This window comes from Equus quagga, chromosome 2 (assembly GCF_021613505.1).
Source record: "Equus quagga isolate Etosha38 chromosome 2, UCLA_HA_Equagga_1.0, whole genome shotgun sequence".
NCBI lineage: Eukaryota > Metazoa > Chordata > Mammalia > Perissodactyla > Equidae > Equus > Equus quagga.
Genome location: NC_060268.1, coordinates 171,142,739 through 171,163,287, shown reverse-complemented (window position 1 = coordinate 171,163,287; position 20,549 = coordinate 171,142,739). Strand labels below are relative to the sequence as shown.

The 20,549-nt window shown below is 39.5% G+C and overlaps 1 protein-coding gene across 3 annotated transcripts in view; it reads left to right on the top strand.

The window, feature by feature from the left end:
- The first annotated feature begins 6,094 nt into the window (after positions 1–6,094).
- Positions 6,095–20,549, top strand: part of FAM204A (family with sequence similarity 204 member A) — a 33,163-nt gene continuing 18,708 nt past the window's right edge. For 2 of the 3 annotated variants that reach the window (XM_046653530.1, XM_046653527.1), the window contains exons 1-5: positions 6,146–6,643; positions 11,999–12,240; positions 12,790–12,877; positions 13,038–13,068; positions 13,256–13,355. In XM_046653530.1, the coding sequence (XP_046509486.1) occupies positions 12,007–12,240; positions 12,790–12,877; positions 13,038–13,068; positions 13,256–13,355 (453 nt within the window). In that variant the 5' untranslated portion in view covers positions 6,146–6,643; positions 11,999–12,006. The other variant, XM_046653529.1, reaches the window with a different exon arrangement.

Below are 20,549 nucleotides of genomic sequence, written 5' to 3'. Positions count from 1 at the left end.
TCTTGAGTGGAATGAAATGATAAGTAAACTTACTCCAAGTTTAAAGATAGAAAGCATTTTGAAAAAACTTCCGAGACAGAACCTAGGAAAGGTAAGATTGTATGAGGGTGGATCACTCAGGATGTCCTCAATTGAGCAAAGACATGGTTTCAAGTGTTTATAAAGTGTTCTAAATAGCTGTAGGGAATTCAGAATAGTTATTCCATTAGAGACAATACCCTGGATGCCGATTAGATTCCCAGGCCATAGAAGATAATGCCACACTGCAATAAAATCAGACAAAATAATGAAAAAACAACACTGAGTGAGAAACGATTCCCCCTACTTTGAATGGTGGAAAGTTTGGAATACATTCTGAAGGGTTCTTTTGGACATATTCAAGGTGAGATGGTATTCTTTAATTAGTAATTTCACTTTAAACTTACAGCCTTCTTTTTCTTCATAAGCATATCATCATCTTGTACTTGGCAGTTAGGATTAGTGTGGTGAGTAGTGGCTTTTTATGGGTCACAAAAAAGATGATGGAGAACATGACACCAAAGTTACTGGGTTAAAACTGGAAAAGAGTTTTCCAAATGGTGTACCTGTATCTGTGAGGAAGAGATTAGTGGAGTTTCCATACTCTCAGCTGTAAGAATCAAAGAAGAGGCAGAGAGTACTTTTTACATTCTCTCAATACCAGGAGGAAAATGTGTTGGGTCAGCCTCCAAGCAGACCACCAGGAGGCCACAACAAGCCCACCACTGCCCGAACCACCTTTGTTATGTATAAAATAAATAGACGATGTGGTGCTCAAGGTGGAAAGAAGATGAGAGGTGACATAGAACAGGTTGTTTGTGGGGGTATTTCAAAATCAGATTTAATTAATGATTTTTTTTTGGAGTTCATAGTAAAGGAGGTATCCCCAAAGGCTGAGTTGAATTCATAAAACTGAATACAGAATATGAATGAGTCGGAAGCAGGGAGCTATAATAGTAAAGGCATGAAAGCAAAAGTGAAAGGGAATGAGTGAATGAATGAGGAAAAGACTAGATTTGATGCTCAGATTTGCCCTTTATTCTCCATTTCCATTGCCTTTGTCCAGATGCTAATCATTTACTCCATTATGGTCTTCCAGGAAGACACTTTTCATGTTGGCTCAACTACCTTCAAATCCATCTTTTGTATTCACAAGACTATTACACCAATCTTCCTGGAGCAACTGCTTCATCTGATCACTCCCTTGGTCAGAATCCTATAATTCCCCCTATTGTATCAAGGAAGAACTTGTCTGCTTGCCTTAGGGAAACCCCTCATAGTCTGACCCCAGCTGATTTCTTATGTCTTCCCTAAACCATAGCATTGCTGTCACTCTGCAATTATTCACGTGATGCTTCAAAACCACCTTCCCCATTTCTCTTCATCCCATGCATTGACATCTTCACTTCTATCACTCACCCATCTTCTCCACGAACATTTACTGAACACTCGCTATGTGACAAGGACTGTGCCTTCACAATCTATTGGGGCAGATCGACCTGTGACAACTAATTGTATTTCAATGTGGTAAAGCCCTAGTTGTGCTATGTGTCAACTATCATGAAGGCACAGAGAAGAAAGGCATGAACTGCGTGAGTGAGGAAAGATTTAATTTAGGAAGTAATGTTTGATCTAGGTTTTGAAGGATGGCAAGAAGGATGACAAGAAGTTCAACAGGTGTAAAAGAGAAAGCTATTCCAGGCAAAGGAAATAGCATGCGCTAAATTCCATCTAGCTTCTCCATTCTTAGGAATTCTATAGTTTCTGCTTACATCATGAACCTCACAGTTTTAGTACTTATGGTGTGAAATATATCATTTATAACCACATTGTACATCTCAGACTACAAGCTTCCTGACAGGCCAGTTCAGTTACTTCATTTGTATCCCCCTTAAACCTTAGCAAAGTGCTGAGCACTGGGTACATGGCAAGGACCACGAAGACGTTGACACATTAATCTGATAATCTGTCAGTGTTTATGTACTCAGTTCTTTGTATTCTAATAGAATTTCATTTATGGACACTAAAATTTGGATTTCATATAATTTTCTTAGGTAATGAACTATTGTTCTTCTTTTGATCTTTTAAGACTTTACTTTTTTAGAGAAGTTTTAGGTTCACAGCAAAATTGAGGGGAAGGTAGAGATTCTTCCATACATGCATTTTCCCCGCACATGCATAGCCTCCCCCGCAAGAGTGGTATGTTTGTTACAACCGATGAGCCTATAGGGACACATCATCATCACCCAAAGTCCGTAGTTTACAGTACAGTTCAGTCTTGGTGTTGTACACTCTATGAGTGTGGACAGATGTTTAGTGATATGTATCTATCGTTATGGTATCACATGGAGTATTTTCAATGCCCTAAAAATCCTCTGCGGCCTGCCTGTTCAATCCTCCTTCCCCCAACACACATACGCACACACAGACACTCATGCAGACACACACACTCCTTAGTGTGTAAGGGAAGGAAACTAATATTTATTTACCATTGATTACATGCCAGGCTCTGTGTTAAAAGCTTTACATGTATTCCTTCATTCAGAGGGATTGCTCAGGTAGTGGGCTATTTTGGAAGATGCAGGTATTAGGAAAAGGAAGACTAACATAGATTTCAATGTAGCAAAGCAGGAATGATTGAAGAAGATGCCTCTGATGGGATGTAATCACTCACTAGGTACTGAGGGGATGGAGAGAGAAGACGCATTTTGCTCCTGAAGCCTATCTTTTTGTGAGCTCCCACTGGGTACACATCCCACTGGGTAATAATGATGTCTATACTTTATTGACTGCACCATGCTGGGATTTATCAGGAACTTCACCTTAAAAGGGGCAGTGTGTGACAGTGGGAAAAATATGAGCTTCAGAGTCCAGTGAAACCTCCCCACCCTGGTTCTGTTACTAGTTGTGTGACATTAAACTCTTTTAGCCCTAATTTCCTTATCTGTAAAATGGATACAATAATAACTACTTCATAGCATTATATGATATCAGATGCAAAACACCTAGCAGACAGAAATGCTCAGTAAGCCTCTCTTTCCTGTCCCCCTCTCTTCCTATGTACAGCTTCTTGGACTTGAAGAGTCTGAAAGTACTAGACAGGACCGATAAAGAGAATGCTTTTCTTTGGCAACATCCTATGTTACAGAAATTTTGTTTCCTCAAATGTCAACTCTTGCCGATGCTACAGTGTCAATTGTTGAACACACTCCTGGAAGACAACATTGTTTATAGATGGTTCATTTTGCAAATGTAAAAAAATGAATCCAGATAGAGAAACTGTCATTTCTTAATCATGAAGGATATCAACACAATTCCTAAAATTCAGAACTCCCTTGTTTCTATTCCTTTGCAAAGTCATGAGGCCACTTTTTCTTCCATGCAGAAAATGAGGCATTTTGTACAGAAGGAAATTAACTATTCTCTTTCTCAGTTTCAGCAAGAGGCATATTTATTATATGTTCAACAAAGTCGTATTCACTTTTTCCAACTGAGAACTATTTAAGGGATTTCATTATATTTGGGGAAATTTTCATCAATCAGAGACTTAGCAGCCACCAAAAAGGAAGCCACAATTAATCTTTTATAACATGAGCGTGACTTGTAATCCCTATACTAGGAAAAAAAATGACTAAATATAAGGGAAAACTATTCATAAACTATAATATTTCTTGGCAAAGAAAAACCGCTTTATGTTTTTTAAGATATGTTTGAGAATTTAAATGAAACTTACATGTTTGAAATTAGTGCCAGATGCAACACCATTCAAACACAATTCACTAGCTGCATCAGGTATTTCACTATGATTTAGTAAAAGGTATTCAATAATTCTATGTTTCATAGAGATCTCACAAATACAAGTATTTCATTCACAAAATGCATGGTTTGGCAGGTTTCCAGGGCAAGAATTTGCTGAAGGGAAGGTAAATTTATTGATTAAAATAAATCAAATGACTGACATTTCTCTCAGAAAACTGGCAAAACAATAATATTCAGAGACTGAAAGTCTTACAAACAGAATCACAAGAAATGTCTGAGCTATTTGCATTTATTATAGGAATCCAATAATATGATAGAGAAAACAATCAGAAATTTGAGAGTTTTCAAATTAACATTGAGAAACAATTTAAAAATATTTTTGGAGTAGGACTTTCCAAAAACCTTCAATGAGAAATGCGATGTTTGTAAGCCTTTGAAGTACTTATAATTATATTCTTCCCCTATCCCTTGCACATTTATATGCACTAAATAATGAGTATTCTTTGATAGAATATATGTAGAAACAGTCCAGATAGTTGTTAAACAGGCCGACATTACTTCCTTCCTACCCCATGACTCAGTTCTTCCCCCTCTGCCCTCTCCTTCCCCATTCTGGTTACACCTCCACCATCAGCATTTGTTATGGACTGAGTGTTTGTGTACTCCTAAAATTCATATATTGAAATCCTAACTCCCAGTGTGGCTATATTTGAAGATGGGGCCTCTAAGGAATTAATTAAGGTTAAATGAGGTCTTAAGGATCCAGCCTTGATCCCATAAAATTAGTGTCTTCTTAAGAAGAGATACCAGATGGCCCTTTCTCTCTCTCTCTCTCACCTCACACATATGTGCAAAGAGAACTTGTGAGCACACGGCAAGATGGCTGCTGCCTACAAGCCAAGAGAAGAGCCTCAGAATGACACCTACTTTGCTGGGACCCTAATCTTGAACTTCCTAATTTCTAGAACTGTGAGAAATAAATTTCTGTTGTTTAAGCCACCCAATCTGTGGTATTTTGTTGTTGCAGCCTGAGTAGACTAATACAGCAAGTAAGAGGCCCAATGCAAGAGCTACAAGAGCATTTTCATACACATCCTTTCTTTAACTGCTTAACTTTCTAAGGATTTGGATTCAGGGAAAACACTATTGAGAAGGGGACCCATTTGGCCAGCAGAGTTTCATACAAATCATTAAATCCCCCAGCCTTGTGTCTCTCCTAGAATCAGAGAACGTGAGCACAGAAAGGACCCTAGCATCCCAATTCAGGTTTTACTATGATTCTGGGGTTTTAGAAAACTCCTCCATAAACCTGACACATCTTCTGGAAGACACTGGGGGGGAAGTAGTGGATGGTTATAAGTAATAAGCTTAAACATCTGTTTATACTAAACTGTGATATATTATTGAGCGCAATGCAAAAGTTTTACACACTTTTAGGATGTTTCAAAGAAAGGCGTTATTGATAATGTTAACAACAACAATAGCTACGACTGAACATCACGTGGACCAGGTAATGTGTTAAGGTATTTATGTGTATTGTCTTATATAATCATCACAACACCAGAAATTAGGAAAGTATTCATAGTCTTATTATTATTATAGAACACTACTTCAGAAAATGGAAGCATTTCTAAATTAGCCCCACCCCCATCATGATCATATTATTCTGTTTTACTTTCTTTATAGCGCCTTTTTCTTAGTTTGTTGTCTCCTTGCTTATTTTCTACGCTCCCCCCAGCCCCTCCTCAGGGCCTAAGCCAGTGGCTGCCACGGAAAAGGAGCTCAGTAAGCTTTCGGCCAAGGCCACACAGCTGGTCAGGGAAGCAGCCTGGACGATCACCAGATGGTAAGCCCACGAGAGCAGGAGTCGGGACCATCTTCCTCTATACAGGGGCTGGCTGGGTGCCAGCTAGATAAAAATGTGCAGAAAGCAAAAAAGGAAGGGAGGGAGGAAAGAAGGGAAGGAGGAGGAAAGGAGGAATGAATGGAAACCTTCCCACATGCGTCTGGGGAGCAACCGCAGCGCTTCTCCTCCTTGAGGAACGAACTCAGTTCACGGTTTAAGGCCAACGCTGTCCCCACGCTATGCACCGGCAGACGGCAGGGCACGGGGAAAGAACAAAGCCTTAAGAACCGTCCAGAAGGAAGCGGGAAACGATGATAGAGAAGGGATAGGAAACCAGCAGAAAGAAACGAACTGCTCCTTTTTTGTTGATTTTAAAGCCGAGGCGAGCTCGGTCGGTTGCCATGGCGACCCCGGACCAGAACGGCCCCCGCCCATTGGCTGAGAGGCCGGAGCCAATGGGAAGGCGCGATGTTGGCTGGGCCTTAAGATGGCTGCCGGGTGGCCGGCTCCTGTCCCGTGAGTACAGCTGGTTGCGGGGCTGGTTCGGGGCTCCCCGGGCTTCGGGGGGCACAGGTCCGGGAATGTCTGGGGCGGGGAGCGGGGGAGCCTGTGTGGGCGGCCTCACAGCCTCTCCGCCGGGCCTGCCGAGCCCCCGGCCCGGGCCGGCCTCCGCTTGCTGGGAAGGGGCGCCGCGACGCGTTCCCCGGCCTGTGGACCGGAGTGCGGTTCTCTGTCCCACCCCAGCCAAAGTGAGAGAGGGCGACAAGGCTTTCGATCGGGAAACAGCCTCCTGTTTCCTGTTGCTGTATCCTGGAAAAGAGCTGCGGCTGATAAAGTGTCAGCGGGCTAGACATCCTGTACCGGAATCCGCGGCGCTGGCTTCTGTGCCGGGGAGGGGATGCTTCCCGTTTGGGGGTCGGAGGGTGGCTCTCCCGCCGGAGAGCCTGCAGAGTTCGGGTTGTGAGCTGAGCAGGAAAAGGTGGACCTTTCCAGAGTCACCCTCTTGCAGTCTTGAACCTTGTAAGTATTCTCACAGCGGCAGCAGACTTAAACCTCGAAATGTTATTGGTTAACTGTAAATCTCCCCCTACAGGGTCTTGTGTTTGGGGAAGTGTTTTCCAGGCCTTGGCTAAACAAACACTGTCTTTAATTAATACATAGGTATACATGCAAAATCCTGCTAAATAGTTTATCTGGGTAATCAGATGGGTAACTTAAATCCGAAGTCAGGCCTGTGATTCAGTTGTACTTTCCCTCCCTTTTTGAGAAAAGGGAACATTTTTATTATTTCAAGTCATGAAAGTAAATAGGATGTTTACATTAATGTTGGTGAAACATGCTTAAAAGTATTTTAGTTAAGTATTAATTCCAAGTCGCAGAAACTGATTATTGTCTAAATTAGTTGACAGTCGTCAGATTGGTGAGGGGTGGTGATTTGTGATTATTGTAAAGTAAGACTAAATTCAGATTAGACAAGGTTGAGATTTCTATTATTTCTAATTGGGTACAAAACGCGGGAAATAAGACAGCATCGTTTGGTGAAAATGGCATTGAAATTCTGGAATATTAGAGACAGAAGACATTTTCTTATTATGCTGCTCAGATTATGTATTTTGGGTTTTGGTTATAAGCAGCTGCTTGGTCTTCCAGAAAATGTGACATTTTTACCCAAACTTCTGAATGTGACCTTGATGCATGCAATTTAGTAGAGCATCTTACCTAGCTTTCTGCACTTAAAAAGTGAGAAAAAAAATTCTTCATCAAATTTTAACAAGTCTGGAATTACAGGCTAGAATCATTCTTCAGACACACTTTCCAATATTTGTCTCCAGGAATATATTACTACTTGAAATTCTGCCGTCTAAAAGTTTATAATTTGAAGCCATAGAGTTCCATTTTTGTAAAATAAGTGGATCACAGTCCATTAGGCAAGTCAGTTACTTCGTCTGTAGAAGAGAGCAATTCCTAGTGGAAAGGTTGTTATGAGGATTAATGGTACATCCGTGCCTGTCACTTTGTTTGTGTGCCGTGTATAGCAATGACCTGCTTTGTTTCCTCTTTCTGGTTCTGTTTCTTCTGTTGTGACTGGCGTATCCTTCTCTTTCTCCAGAACATCTTTCAGGTGTCCTGTCTGAAGTACAGTCTTCTTGAAGACCGGCAGTCTTGGCCAGGGCAGCTAGGTTGAGGAAAGAACTTTATCTCCTGGGCTGGTGGGGTTTAATCAGTGTTGCATCTGCCAGGGAGAAAATGGAGTGTTAGAGCAGAGAGTGAGGTGACTGGGCATTTGAGCGCATACAATGTTACGATCCATAAAGAAACGTTTTAGAGTTGCAGTACATTTCAGAGATCATCTGATCAAGCTCTTCATTTTATAGCTTAAGGATGGAGACCCACACAGATGTGGTGGCTTGCCTACAATTATGTTGTTCAAGACTAGAAACCCATCTTCTTACTTTCAAAACCGTTCTTCCATGCTGTCCCCGTCATTCCCAGTCCTTTTACAACCCAGAACCCCTTTTATAATTTGCTATCTCCATGGATGCCATATTTTGAAAGGTTGTGTCTACTGAAATATATTCACTATTATTATTTTTTTAATAAAAGTCAGATCTGTGGCTACCAATCAGAGCCTCTGATGAACGCATATGTGGTGAAGAATAATACTACATTGAATTTAAGTCCCTTTGCCTAAAAGTGGATGATATTGTCTGAGGAAAAATAAAATATGTCAGGTTTTTTGAATATTGAAATTGGGTTAGAGACCTCTGTTAGTCTCTTCATAGAACTTTGTAAAAACCTTAGATTAGGAACTGCTGAACTGTGTCGTGTTGTTGATGCACTGCGCTCTGCCCAAGTGTGCTAAATACTGACTGTGGTTGGTTTTCACGGGCGAAAGAAAACCCAGCCATTCAGGCCAGGATGACACAGAAATATTTTCAGTTCACAGAAAGTTGTGTCAACCTAGCACAAAAGATGTTTTCTACATAGTATACACCGAATTTTTCTGAAGAATAATTGTGGAATGGAAAAAATCTTAATTCCAGAGGTAGAGAGTGTGTGAAATAAAGAAGGTGATATTCAAAACCACAGAGAAAAAAGGGAATTCTGAATCATTTACGTCTTCTTTGGGGCTAAAATGATTAAATTAAAAAATTATTTGAGTTACAGACTAAAAAATGAAAGCTTCCGTATTAATATATCAACTGTCACATAGACCTGACTATAATCTTTACTAAAAAAACTTAGTTTCTAGTTCTCAGGTATATCACATGTCTTGAGAATGCCTGAGTAAGCTTCACATTTAAGGGGTAATTTGGAGTGAACGGCTTTAAAATAAAGGAGTACACTCTGAAAGACGTGGGGGGAGAGACACTTCAAACAAATAGAGGACCGTCCTCCAGAGCAGCCAAAACAGGAATGACAGGAGGCCTAACAGAGTACCAGTTGATACCGGAGTACAATTGTACATGTGTGAACGACGTGTATATGCTATGAACAGAAAGACAGTGTTTTCAAACATGAGCCCAAAGCGAGTCACAAAGCAGCCACTCCATATTGGCTGATTTGCAGTCGAGCCATTGCTCACGTGGGCAACTCCACTTTGCAGCCTCTTCAGTGAGTCCTGTGTGTTTATCAGTGGCCACCAAGTTGTCCTTGTGTTTTTTTTTTACAGTCTTAAGAGAATAGCACATCACTTTAAAGATGTTCAGGAACTGAGTTCAGAAACATACCTTATTTGAATTTTGCCTTATTTTATGGATTTGAACATAGAGTCCACTTTTAAAAAGTTATTTTAATTTTTCTTTTTTCCGTGGGCACACACAAGGAATTATCGTACCAGCCAATGCCATCCTGAAGGCATTTTTTTAATGCCACATCAGCAAGAGCTAAAAATAGATGATTTTGAGGAAGTCCAAAAAGGGATCAAAAATGGAGAACTGCTTGAGGGCTGAGTCCAGGGCAAGCAAGACTGCTCCTGAAGGTGCAGCACGTTTGGGTGCCCAAAGCATAGACTCACCCTGCAGAGCTGGTGAAGCAGTGGTCCAGTGGAAGAACTGTGCCCGTCTGAGAGGCACGTCTTTCATGAGCAGCCACAGCTGAGCGGTGCTTGGCCGCTGCTGGACAGAAGCTTGCCATGTGTGTAGAATGTCGCTTCTGTGAGGTTAGGTGTTTTTGCCTGTTTTGTATACTGCTGTCCTCGTGTCTTGAAGAGTGCCTGGCACACAGTAGGTATGCAAAAGACACTATGGACAGGGAAAGGGAACACTGGTTTCAAACATAGAACCCCAATTATGCTGAGAAGGCTAAATCTGAAATTTGTTAGAATCTTTAAGTCCTGAAATGGATAATGAGCCTAAAGGTATATTATATGCCAGTGTCAAAGTCATGTTGGAGCTTATTGTTGCTCCCCTCTCTTTGCTCCTCAGAACAATAGAGGTATTTTTATTAATAGCATAACATCCGTTTTTCAATATTGCATATTTTACATGCTGTTGTATGTGCTAGCAAAGTATCTCAAGACTTCCTCCGTTACAACTTTTCAAATCTTCAGACCGGGTTTAGGGATGGATCCAGGTTTTATGGGCCCTGCAGCTCATATAATTTTGGGTGTCCTCTTTAAAAAAAGGAATACAGATCCTAAATAGAAAATTAAGTATAGTGCTTTGGAAAGCCTGTGCAAGGGAATAACCTTTTGAAGCTTCGGCTCCATTGTCTTCTTGGTAATTTGTTTCTGGTTTTATTGCTGCTTTCAGAAAACCACACACCAGCATTTTCTATACAAACTTCATGTCATACTTGGAACTCAGGGAACGAAATTATTTGCATCATTTGCTAAGTGAATGCACCTGAAACATTAGAAACTTCAAAACTACCTTATGAATGCTGCCACCCATGACGGAAATGGTAAAAATGCAGTCCGTGGCCGCAGAAATAATAGTAATAGCGAAAAGAACTTAGCATTGATCGAGCCCCTACAACATCCTAAACCTGTGTTGTTTTCCTGGCTTATCTGATTTAATCCTCAGGACAACCCTGTACGCAGTATAATTATCCCTGCATCCAGAGGAAAAACTGAGGGGCCGAGGTGTTAAAAATGACTCCCTTACACCACCAGTGTATGTGGAATCAGGATTCCAATTGGAGCAGTTAGATGTCAGAGCCCTTCCTCTTAAAAAGCCAAGAGAATATTTTGATGAGGATGTTTCAGAGAGCCAGCAACTGATGGGGCTGGACCCAAACCTCACAAAGTAAGATCTGATTCTTTGGACCTGGGAGGAGGTCCTTAAAAGATCTCAGGCATCCATTATTCAGAGTAATGCAAAATCCTGATGCCTTTGTCTCAGAGAGAATGGGGGTGGTTTTCTTACTGGTTCATCACACTAGGAGGCAGAAAACTCAGCAAGAACGATTTCTATCTTTCCATTTTATTTCTTCAGAAGAGTAAATCATGAGCAGTATAACCAGCTTCTCTATTTTAGACATCTTTTGAGCTAAGATGGTTTTAGTTCAGATGGTTTTAGCTCAGTGTGTATGCTAAAATAGACTGTGCTGTGGAGCTCCATTGTGAAAAGGTACGCAGTTATCTGAATTTTAGCAAATGATTACAACTCTAATTTTTTAAATCATTTTTATTAACAATAGTTAATGGTTCCCTCTACCAATGGACTATATAGCTGTGATAAATATTATCCTGAACTTTAACATTTGTTTCCCAAATACAGTATTGTTATACAGAAAAGCTGTACATTTTTGTTAAATTGTTAGGATTATACTCCATTTAGTGTTATTTTAGCAAACATAAAATTTAAAACTAGGGCATCCTTTTTATCATCATACTTTCTTCAAGCTACTTGCACGGCTTAAAAATTTTCCTTTGAATAATTGTTTTCCTGCTCCTTAGACAATAAGTCCCCTGAAAATTTTATACCAAATACAGGTGAAGCATTTAATTTTATTTTCTTCTCAAATTGTTATAGCTTGAAATATAGTAGTATAATTCTTAAATTGTCTGCAGTGTATATTGTTAGGGTCTTAACATTCTTGAGCAATGAATATTTTTACTGAATTTCCTTTTTTAGACAAAATTATCCATTTGTTAAAGAATCAAAGTGCTGTTTTCCTTAAGTCATTCATCTGGAGGACTGTCTTTACACAAACTTGCTTAAACTGCTTTACACTTTTTTTATTTTTACAAGTGAAGATTTTAATTATTTTACTATGGAGGGTACATTCCATTTTAGATCTTAAAAAAGTTTAGATGGACTGCTTCCAAACCATTGGTATAATTATTTGACTCTTGGGGTGTCTTTTAATGGTTTTAAAATTCTTTCCATCTCTTCTTTATATGTTTAAATTCATCTTTTTTCCCTTTAGAAGAAAAGATGTGGAGTGGGCTGCTACCTCCTGGCCTAAATGAAAGTGATATTGAGTTGAGTTCTGAAGATGAAGCCACGTTAGAGAATTCTGGACTTAACTTACAGGAAGATAAAGAAGATGGGACCATAACAAAAACAGAGAGCTCAGATTTCCCTACAGATGGAATGGAAGCCAAAGGAGAAGCAAATGTGAATGCATATGAAGAGTGTCCCTCTGGAATTCCTTTCAGCACGTGGAATGTAGGTTTTCTCTGCTGTTCTTGTGAAAGCCTGTGCGTTTGTGCCTGCTCCTGGGTGTCTCTGCCACAGTCAGAATGTGTGTGTTCCTGGGAGGGAATAGTTAGGGAGGATTGGCTCAGAATGCCTTTATTATTCCCTGGGTCTGTGGTCAACCCACTGGCCACTCAGATACTTGGTTTCATTTTTGTTTTGTTTTTCATAAAAAGAGGAAGAAAAAAACATTTAGTAGAATTAGCTACTTTGCCTAACATAATACATAAGGAGTTTATATATTAATTTTATCTCTTTGTCGTCTGTATGAGTCATTGAATTTTACTCTCAGATTATCAGATTGATTTATTTAGAAATAATTGAAGATAACAACTCAGGTTTTGAGAGAGTTTTGAAGAATAGCATATCTCAAGAAGAACTCAGCTGCCTTTGTTAAATTTATATTTTATAAATGCTAGAAAATAATTATTTTTGTTACTTAATATGTTTGGTGTTTTTTGAATGTATGCTTTCCTTCAGAATATATTTGCATCTCACTTTTTTTTTACTTTTATATAGAGATTTCAAGAATTGCATAAAAAACATTCTGAACAGAAAACCTCAACTTTAAGATTCAGAAAGAAAAAAAGAAAACGATCCAGAAAAGGTGTTTTGTTTTAATTCAGGCTAATTGTCAATACTGCTAATGTTAAATTGTGACTTGCTAATTGTTGAGCTAAATTGAGTTTAGCTCAACAATTTTTGATGAACAATTTTGAAGTAACAATCAAATACTTAGATATTGACAGTTTGTGAATTCTTTTCAGGTAAATTGAAGAATGAAGAAGAATCTCGGAGGTAGGTAGAATTTGAAATATTGTCTATTCTAGACAGTATTGTAGTGCTTGTACAAATAGTTGACCTACTTACCTCTGAAACATAGAAACTAGTTGTTGCTATATAATTGTAGTTACCAGTTAAAAACAATAAAAATAAAAATAGTACATTTTGTGTAAAACGTAAGTAATTCTCTCTCTTCCTGCAGTGAGCAGTCCTCGAGGGAAACCCAGTGGAAGGAGCTTACTCAGTATTTTGGAGTCAATGATAGGTTCGATCCCCCTGTTAAAAAGAAAAAAATTGACAAGGTAAGATCTTTTTTATTGCATCTTATATTAGCCAGTGGGAAATATTTGTAATTGGCCTTACCTAAGGTATTTCTCCTCATTAATTGATTCACCGGAAAAGTTAAAATGCCTACTCTGTGCCAAAAAAGATGCTAGATGAACAAGTAAATATGTAGTTACAAATAATTTAAAAAACGGTTAAAAAGGAAATGAGCAGGGTATTGTGAAGAAATTAAAATGGAGGCCCCACTTTAGCTTGGGTCCTCAGGGAAAGCCCTTCTCAGAAGATGCCATTTCACTGAGACCAGAAGGATGGGAAGGAGCCATGTATATAAAGAATGCTAGTGTAGCGGTCATAACCTGGATGAAGATCCTAGGGAAAAAGGAGTCATCATGGGATATCTGAGTAACTGTAAGAAGGTCAGCCTGGCTGGAATGGAGTCAGTGAGGAGGTGGGTGGCCCAAGATAAGATTGGAGAGGCAGGCAGGCAGGGACCAGACTATGTAGGATCTTAAGGGGCAGAGTAAGGAATTGGGTTTTAGTCTCACAATGCAAGTGAGAGTCATTCAAGGGTTTTAAGTTAAGGGAATGACATGATCTAAGTTATGTTTTAAAAGATGCCCTTATGTGGAGAATAGACTGTAGGGCAGCAAAAGGAGATGAGAAGAGAAAGTTAAGAGACTTCTAGGCCTGAGATGATGGTGGCTTGAACAAGAATGATGCTGCTGAAGATGGAGAAGAGTGGATGGATTTGAGGTAGACTGTAGAAGTAGAATTGACAGTGTTTGCCTCTGGATTGCTTGTGAGGTGGTGGGAGGATTTGGGGCATAAGGAGGGAAAGAGAGCTATTCAAGGCTTTACCTTAAGCAATGCTGTGAACAGTTATGCTAGCTACGAAGATGGGAAAGCTTGGCGGGGGGAGATTTAGAGTGGGGCCTTTCCAAAGTTCACCGTGGGGCACGGTGGGATCAGCAAGCAGGAATAGAGTAAACTGTTGATAAAATGAGGCAGGAGCTCGGAGGAGAGTCCAAGCTTGACATACATATTGTGGAGTCATCAGTCTAGAGATGATATGAATACTTAGTAGAGGCTTGAATGAATGAGTAACTGACATATTCACCTGGGGAAATGTTGACAGACTCCAGGAGCATGAAACTTGGGTACTGAGCAGTAGGGCTAGAGGCGCAGGCGCCTGCTGGGTGAAGCCCAAGTATATTATAGCCTGCATTTGCAGACAGATGCCTCCTTCACAGATTGTTCCTAGAGACTACTGTGTGTACGTAGAGACCATTACCATTTTCTGATTAATCAGTATTTCTTGTGAAAAACCTCTGATTTTAAACTCATTTTTGGGTGGTATTGCATTGAGGGCACATGCATTAAGGAACTGACACAGCAGAATTTTGCCTGTGAACCTTTTGATTTCAACTTCGCCAAGAATTCTTGTCATCTAGTCCCTAGAACACCGGGGAATGGGAACCAGGATCACTTTCTGCTGCAACTAATTACTGCTGCTGAGCAGTCTCTTTTTCACAAATGTTCAAGCGGGTGCAGAAATGCTAAATTTCTTATAAAGAAAGATCACTAGTGGAGTTGAAACTAAAACTCAGGCTTCATTACACCATTCTCAGTTCTGTAGCTTCACTGCAAAAAGGGACTGATGAGCATTTTAAAGTGTGCTGGCCACGTGCTTGACCTTTGTGATTCTGGGAGGAGGGTCTCATGAGGAGAATGCTCTTGACCAAACCTGTTCTAAGCCGGAAAGAGGAGGGTCATGCTCACAGCCCTGATCCACAGGCTGTCTCTGCCAACCTGCTTTAGAGTCCCAGCAGCTGACTAGATTGTTCTTCTGAGGGAAGAATGGCTAAATATTGATTTCTCATAGGAAATATGTTTTAAAGTTTTGCTTGTGAATTAGGTGGTCTTTGATCTTCAGTTATTTATAGTATTTGTTGTGTTTTCTCATAACTATATTGACTTTAGAATGTCTAAATTATTTTTTAGGGAAGTTAAAGCCATGAAATTAAATTTTAGCCATTCTAAAAAGTAGAAATTTTGAGAGTATTTTTACAATCTATCTGTATTAGAATTTTATTATTACTCTACGTATATGAAATTGTCCCTTCTTGATAGTGGCCAGATATGGCTAACTCTTACTCATTGTCTAAAATTTGGAATTTGTGGAGAGTAACTTTAATAAAGGATACTAGGATTCTTTATGGAGACTCTTTTAAACATCTTAGTTTTAGAAATAGAATTCTGTTTCACATTATACATTAGATGTATTCTAGAAAAATAATAATAAGTCAAGCACCATTTTAAAAGATTTCAGTTTAAGGGAATCATCAATTGATGTAATCATCAATTGATGTGTTTTCTAAGTTTGTATTTTCTTGACAAGAGGCATATCTCTACATGAATGACATCTAACTGAGAAAGTTATGGCAATCTTCTAAATAAGGAAACTGGTGCTGCCAGGCTTGTGTCTGCCCAGGATTTTGCTAATACTTAATATTTTATAAATAAATGCAAGCATGAAAGGAAAGGAAGGATTTAGTGCAACCAAATTATTTCATGTTCTCTTGGTAGTTCAGCATCATTGCATGCCAGCAGATTCACACTCATTCTTTGTTTTGGGATCACTGTTTTACATGCACCCCTTTGCTGTCATGCTGAAGTCTCCTGTGAATCCAGCAAAGTAAATAGACATGAAAGAATGTCCACATTGGAGGCACCAAGATAAAAGCTAAGAGTAAATGTAAGTCCAGCAGATAATAGCTGCTGCTCAAGGAATCTAGAGAGGATCATGAAAATCTTTAATGCAGTGTGAACAAAAATAGCAAGGATTTCTAGTTCGTTATTTTATTTCTCTAGAGCAGAGGCTGATCTGTTACCATATCTCAGCCTTTTTATTCTACGTTCACTTAACTCTCAAGAATGGTAAAACAAAACAAACTTCTTAATCTTGTGTCTATCGTAAGTCCTTTTTTTTCCTTTTTTTGGAACACTGCCAAGCTAAAACTTGCTCAACCAAGGATGTGTATTTACAACACTGCTGTCTCCTGCTTCCCTGACAATACAGAGAGGCTTATGTTTTTAAAATGTAATATCTAAAGTGTTTTAAAGTGCTCTTTGTATTAAATTTAGGCATAATTGTGTTTCTGGCAGCAGTTCTGGGACTTACTAATAATTCTGTAATCATAACATAATTATTTTGAATCTATGAGGGAATTTCTTTGGAATAAATTTCACTCGTTAATTTCATTATAAATGTCTCAGGTATTCCTTAGTTGAATCCGTTTGATTAGTCAGCAGTCATTATTGAAGTAGTTTTATGTATTCTTAATGGATACTTTGTGGCATGAAAAACCAGAGATACTTTCAATAATTTTTAGAGTAATTGCACGTCTTTGATAAGTTTTTGTTTTTTAGTTGTTTATGTGAGGACTGCTATTGTATAATGTAGCTTTTTTCAAACTTATATTTTTAGTGGAATGGAGTTTCCAACCAGAATCTTACGTGGAACTCCAATATACAGATCGGCTAAAAGGCTGACTGCCTTGAGTGGGTGGGAGTGGGGTAGGGGTGTGGAGGGTGGGGTAGCGGCGGGAGGGGGGCTGGGGGAGTCATAGGGGTACTGTGACATTCCCCAGGTATCAATACAGAGCATTCTCTCTTGATCCCTATGTGATCCCTGTGGGGTAGGTAGGTAGGGCAGTTTTTTTTTTCCCTGCTTTTTTCTCCCCAAATCCCCCCAGTACATAGTTGTATATTTTAGTTGTGGGTCCTTCTAGTTGTGGCATGTGGGATGGCACCTCAACATGGCCTAATGAGTGGTGCCATGTCCGTGCCTAGGATCCGAACCCTGGGCCACCAAAGCTGAGCTCGTGAACTTAACCACGCGGCCACGGGGCCGGCCCCCAGGTAGGGCAGTTTTATTCTCATAATAGAGATGAAGAAACTGAAGCCTAGAGTGATTTGTCTAAGAAAACAAACAGAACAGGTAAGAAGTGAAAGGAGAATTTAACCCAAGTCATTTGGTCCCAAATCTAGATTTTTATGAAATAATACCCCAACTGAGTTTTTACTTACCTGACTCAAATAATTTAAGTAGGTATGATTTATATATAAAGGTAACAATGCTAATTCTTAGGGTTCCCGCCCTTCTTTATGGAGGGATTACCTAATTTTTTTCCCCTAGATATTAGGTCTAATCATAGCACAGCAAACTTTAGTGGACAATTCATTTGTATTAAGCTTTAAAAATCTAATATATTATCCAAATAAATATTTAGTAGCAAAATTCCTGTAGAAATATATTGTGGTACTGTTGGACTTAAAGTGTTTTAGTTACATATTGAAAGAGTTTCTTGCTATGCACATATGGATGGTTGGTCCTCAATGTTAAATTGAGAACCTGTAAATTTGTTTGATGTTTATAGTACTGCCTTCTTGACATCTGCAGCAAAACTGTTAATTAGAGGTTCCTTATTGCCTCATGGGAACCTATTAGATACTGGCCTTGGATAATTTTCCATCTGTAGCCAAATTGCCATCCCTCAGTTTGTTTGTCTGTATTGAGATATATCCTAAGCTAAATTCTGATTCCTACCGAAAGGCGTCTTGTCTTGGAAGCACACCGAGGCCCTGCAGACTATCAACAGTGCTTCTGTGCTTCCTGCCACTCTTGCAGTATGAAAGACAGCCTCGGTACTTCCAAAAAAGATTACTCTTTGGTTCAACTTAAGACTTTTTAAAAGCCTAGTGCTCTGATCTTGTATCATGAGACTGCTTACTGACTCAAAGTTGAATGCTTGGGTCTTGTGCTTGGATCTGAGCGCTTGGCACACTGTGATGAGGTCTATAGCTATGTAGAGCTAAGCCTTCTCTTTGTTTTAATGGTATCATGATATTTCAATAGAATAATATGAACAACTTATTTATCGAATGATGACTATATTTTAAAAAGTTTGTAGGTATTTTACATATATTTTCTTTGACCCTTGCCATAACCTTGCAAAGAATGTGGTATTCTTCTCATTTTACAGGTGAGATAACTGCAACCTCTAGAGGTTTAGAGACTCACCCAGGGTTGCTTGGCTAGTAAGTAGAGGAGCTGGAATTTGAACCCAAGTCTGACCTCATCAACCATCTTCTTTGTAAACTGTTGTTAACTTATGTTCTTAAGAGGATGGAAAGGTTTTACCTAAGGATGTTTTTTACTATTGTGAGCACTTGAATATATTTGGGATGTTAATATCTTATAGAAGCAGAAAGTTTGGGTGTGCGTATGGAACCAGAAATTTTTCAGAGCCAAAGGGACTATTATATTTTACTTAAATAAATTGCCCCCAAAAAAAGAAAAGGGAGAGAAAAAAGTAACAGTTATATCTAATGAAACTTTGTTAAAATTTTTAAAAAACTTTTAAAAGAGCTAAAAACAAAGTTGAACATGTAGGTGAAATTCTAGGTTTTTATTTCTAGAGGAGAATTTTGGTCATCCAAGCCAATCCTCTCATTTTCTTTAAGGGAACTGAGGCTTAGGAGTTAAGGACCTCATTTACCTGGAGCCGTGGCCGTGTTCCCTGACTCCTGGCCCACTGCTCTTTCTACTCTAGTGTCGGGCCATCTCTTGGGCTGCTCTGAATGGCTGGGGGAATGGGAGGTAGTTGACAATGAAGAGAGAGATTTGTAATTTTAGCTGATTTATTTTTAAGTGAAAATTCTACTTATAAGCTCAGCAGTTCATAAGTTTCCAGAAGAGCAGAATGTTTTCTTTTTCCCTTTGTGACATGAATTTTTAAGCTCCAAGGTAACCAAAGGGAAGTTAACTTACCAAGTTGATGTAGCATAATGACCTAATAAGTAGACCACGGGTTTATTCATGGGCATTGGTGGTAAAAATGGGGGTTCCTTTTTACTCACTGATCTACGATTATTCTGGATTCTAGAGTAAAGGAATGCAGCACCCTGGTCTTAGATAATCTCAGGAAACCTAGATAATTGGAAAGAAACAAATGGCTGCTATGCGGAAGAAGCAGAACAGCTCAAGAAAGGATGCTGTTAGCGGCCAGTTTACCGAGATGAGAGATTGGAGCAGATTAATGTGTAGGTTGTTGTGTCTGGCTACTCCAGAATTTGTGGTACAGGAAAAATTGAAGTTTGCTATTAGCATTTTGTTTTCATATATCTCAGTGGCATTTGAGGGGATACCTAATACTTTACACAGGAAGGAGAGACCATTGTATTAGCATTTCTTAAATAGAATATTTTATTTCCACTATAAAAATATATAAATACAAAGTTCCAGGAGCAGGTACTGTGCTAAGCTCTGAGAGCCAAGATGGGGAAGATATTCTTCATGCCCTCAAGGATTGTATATCCTAGTAGTGGGAGAAATTTATATATAAATAAGTGAATAAAATGTGATCCGTCTTTTAATCATAGGGGTATTATTACCCCAATATTACTGTTATGGAATTCTCTTGGAAACTTCTCAAAGTGGTGGATATGTAATAAGTGGTCCCCATTTGGGTAGGGTCCTTTCAATACTAATGCAGCCATGGATTACTGCACTGTGAATATTAACTCAGTAACACAGGCTGATTGAATGCCTCCGGTATAAGAGGAACAGGGCTGGATGCTGGAACACAGCAAACTAGTAACACACATGTCTGCTCTTAGTATAGAACCCAAGAGGGGAGACAGATAAGCAACCCACTGTACTGTGTCAGACCAGCGAGCGCTGAAGAGAGATGTGGAGTGCAGCGACAGCACAGAGTGCAGGGCAGTTAAGTCCTGGGCATGGGGAAGGGTGTGGCAGGGTCACTGGGTTTATAGGGATGTGGGAACCTGCAAAGATAGAGAAAGTGACATTTGACATGAGACTTAAAGGATGGTTAAGATTTTTCAGGGGCCAGCCCCGTGGCCGAGTGGTTAGGTTCACACGCTCTGCTTCGGCAGCCCAGGGTTTCACTGTTTTGGATCCTGGGTGTGAACATGGTGCTGCTCATCAGGCCACGCTGAGGTGGCATCCCACATGGCACAACCAGAGGCACTCACAACTATAATCTACAACTATGTACTGGGGGGCTTTGAGGAGAAGAAGAAGAAGAAAGAAGATTGGCAACAGATGTTAGCTCAGTTGTCAATCTTTAAAAAAAAAAAAGATTTTTCAAATGGAAACACATCAGAGGCACAGAGAACATAAAGAG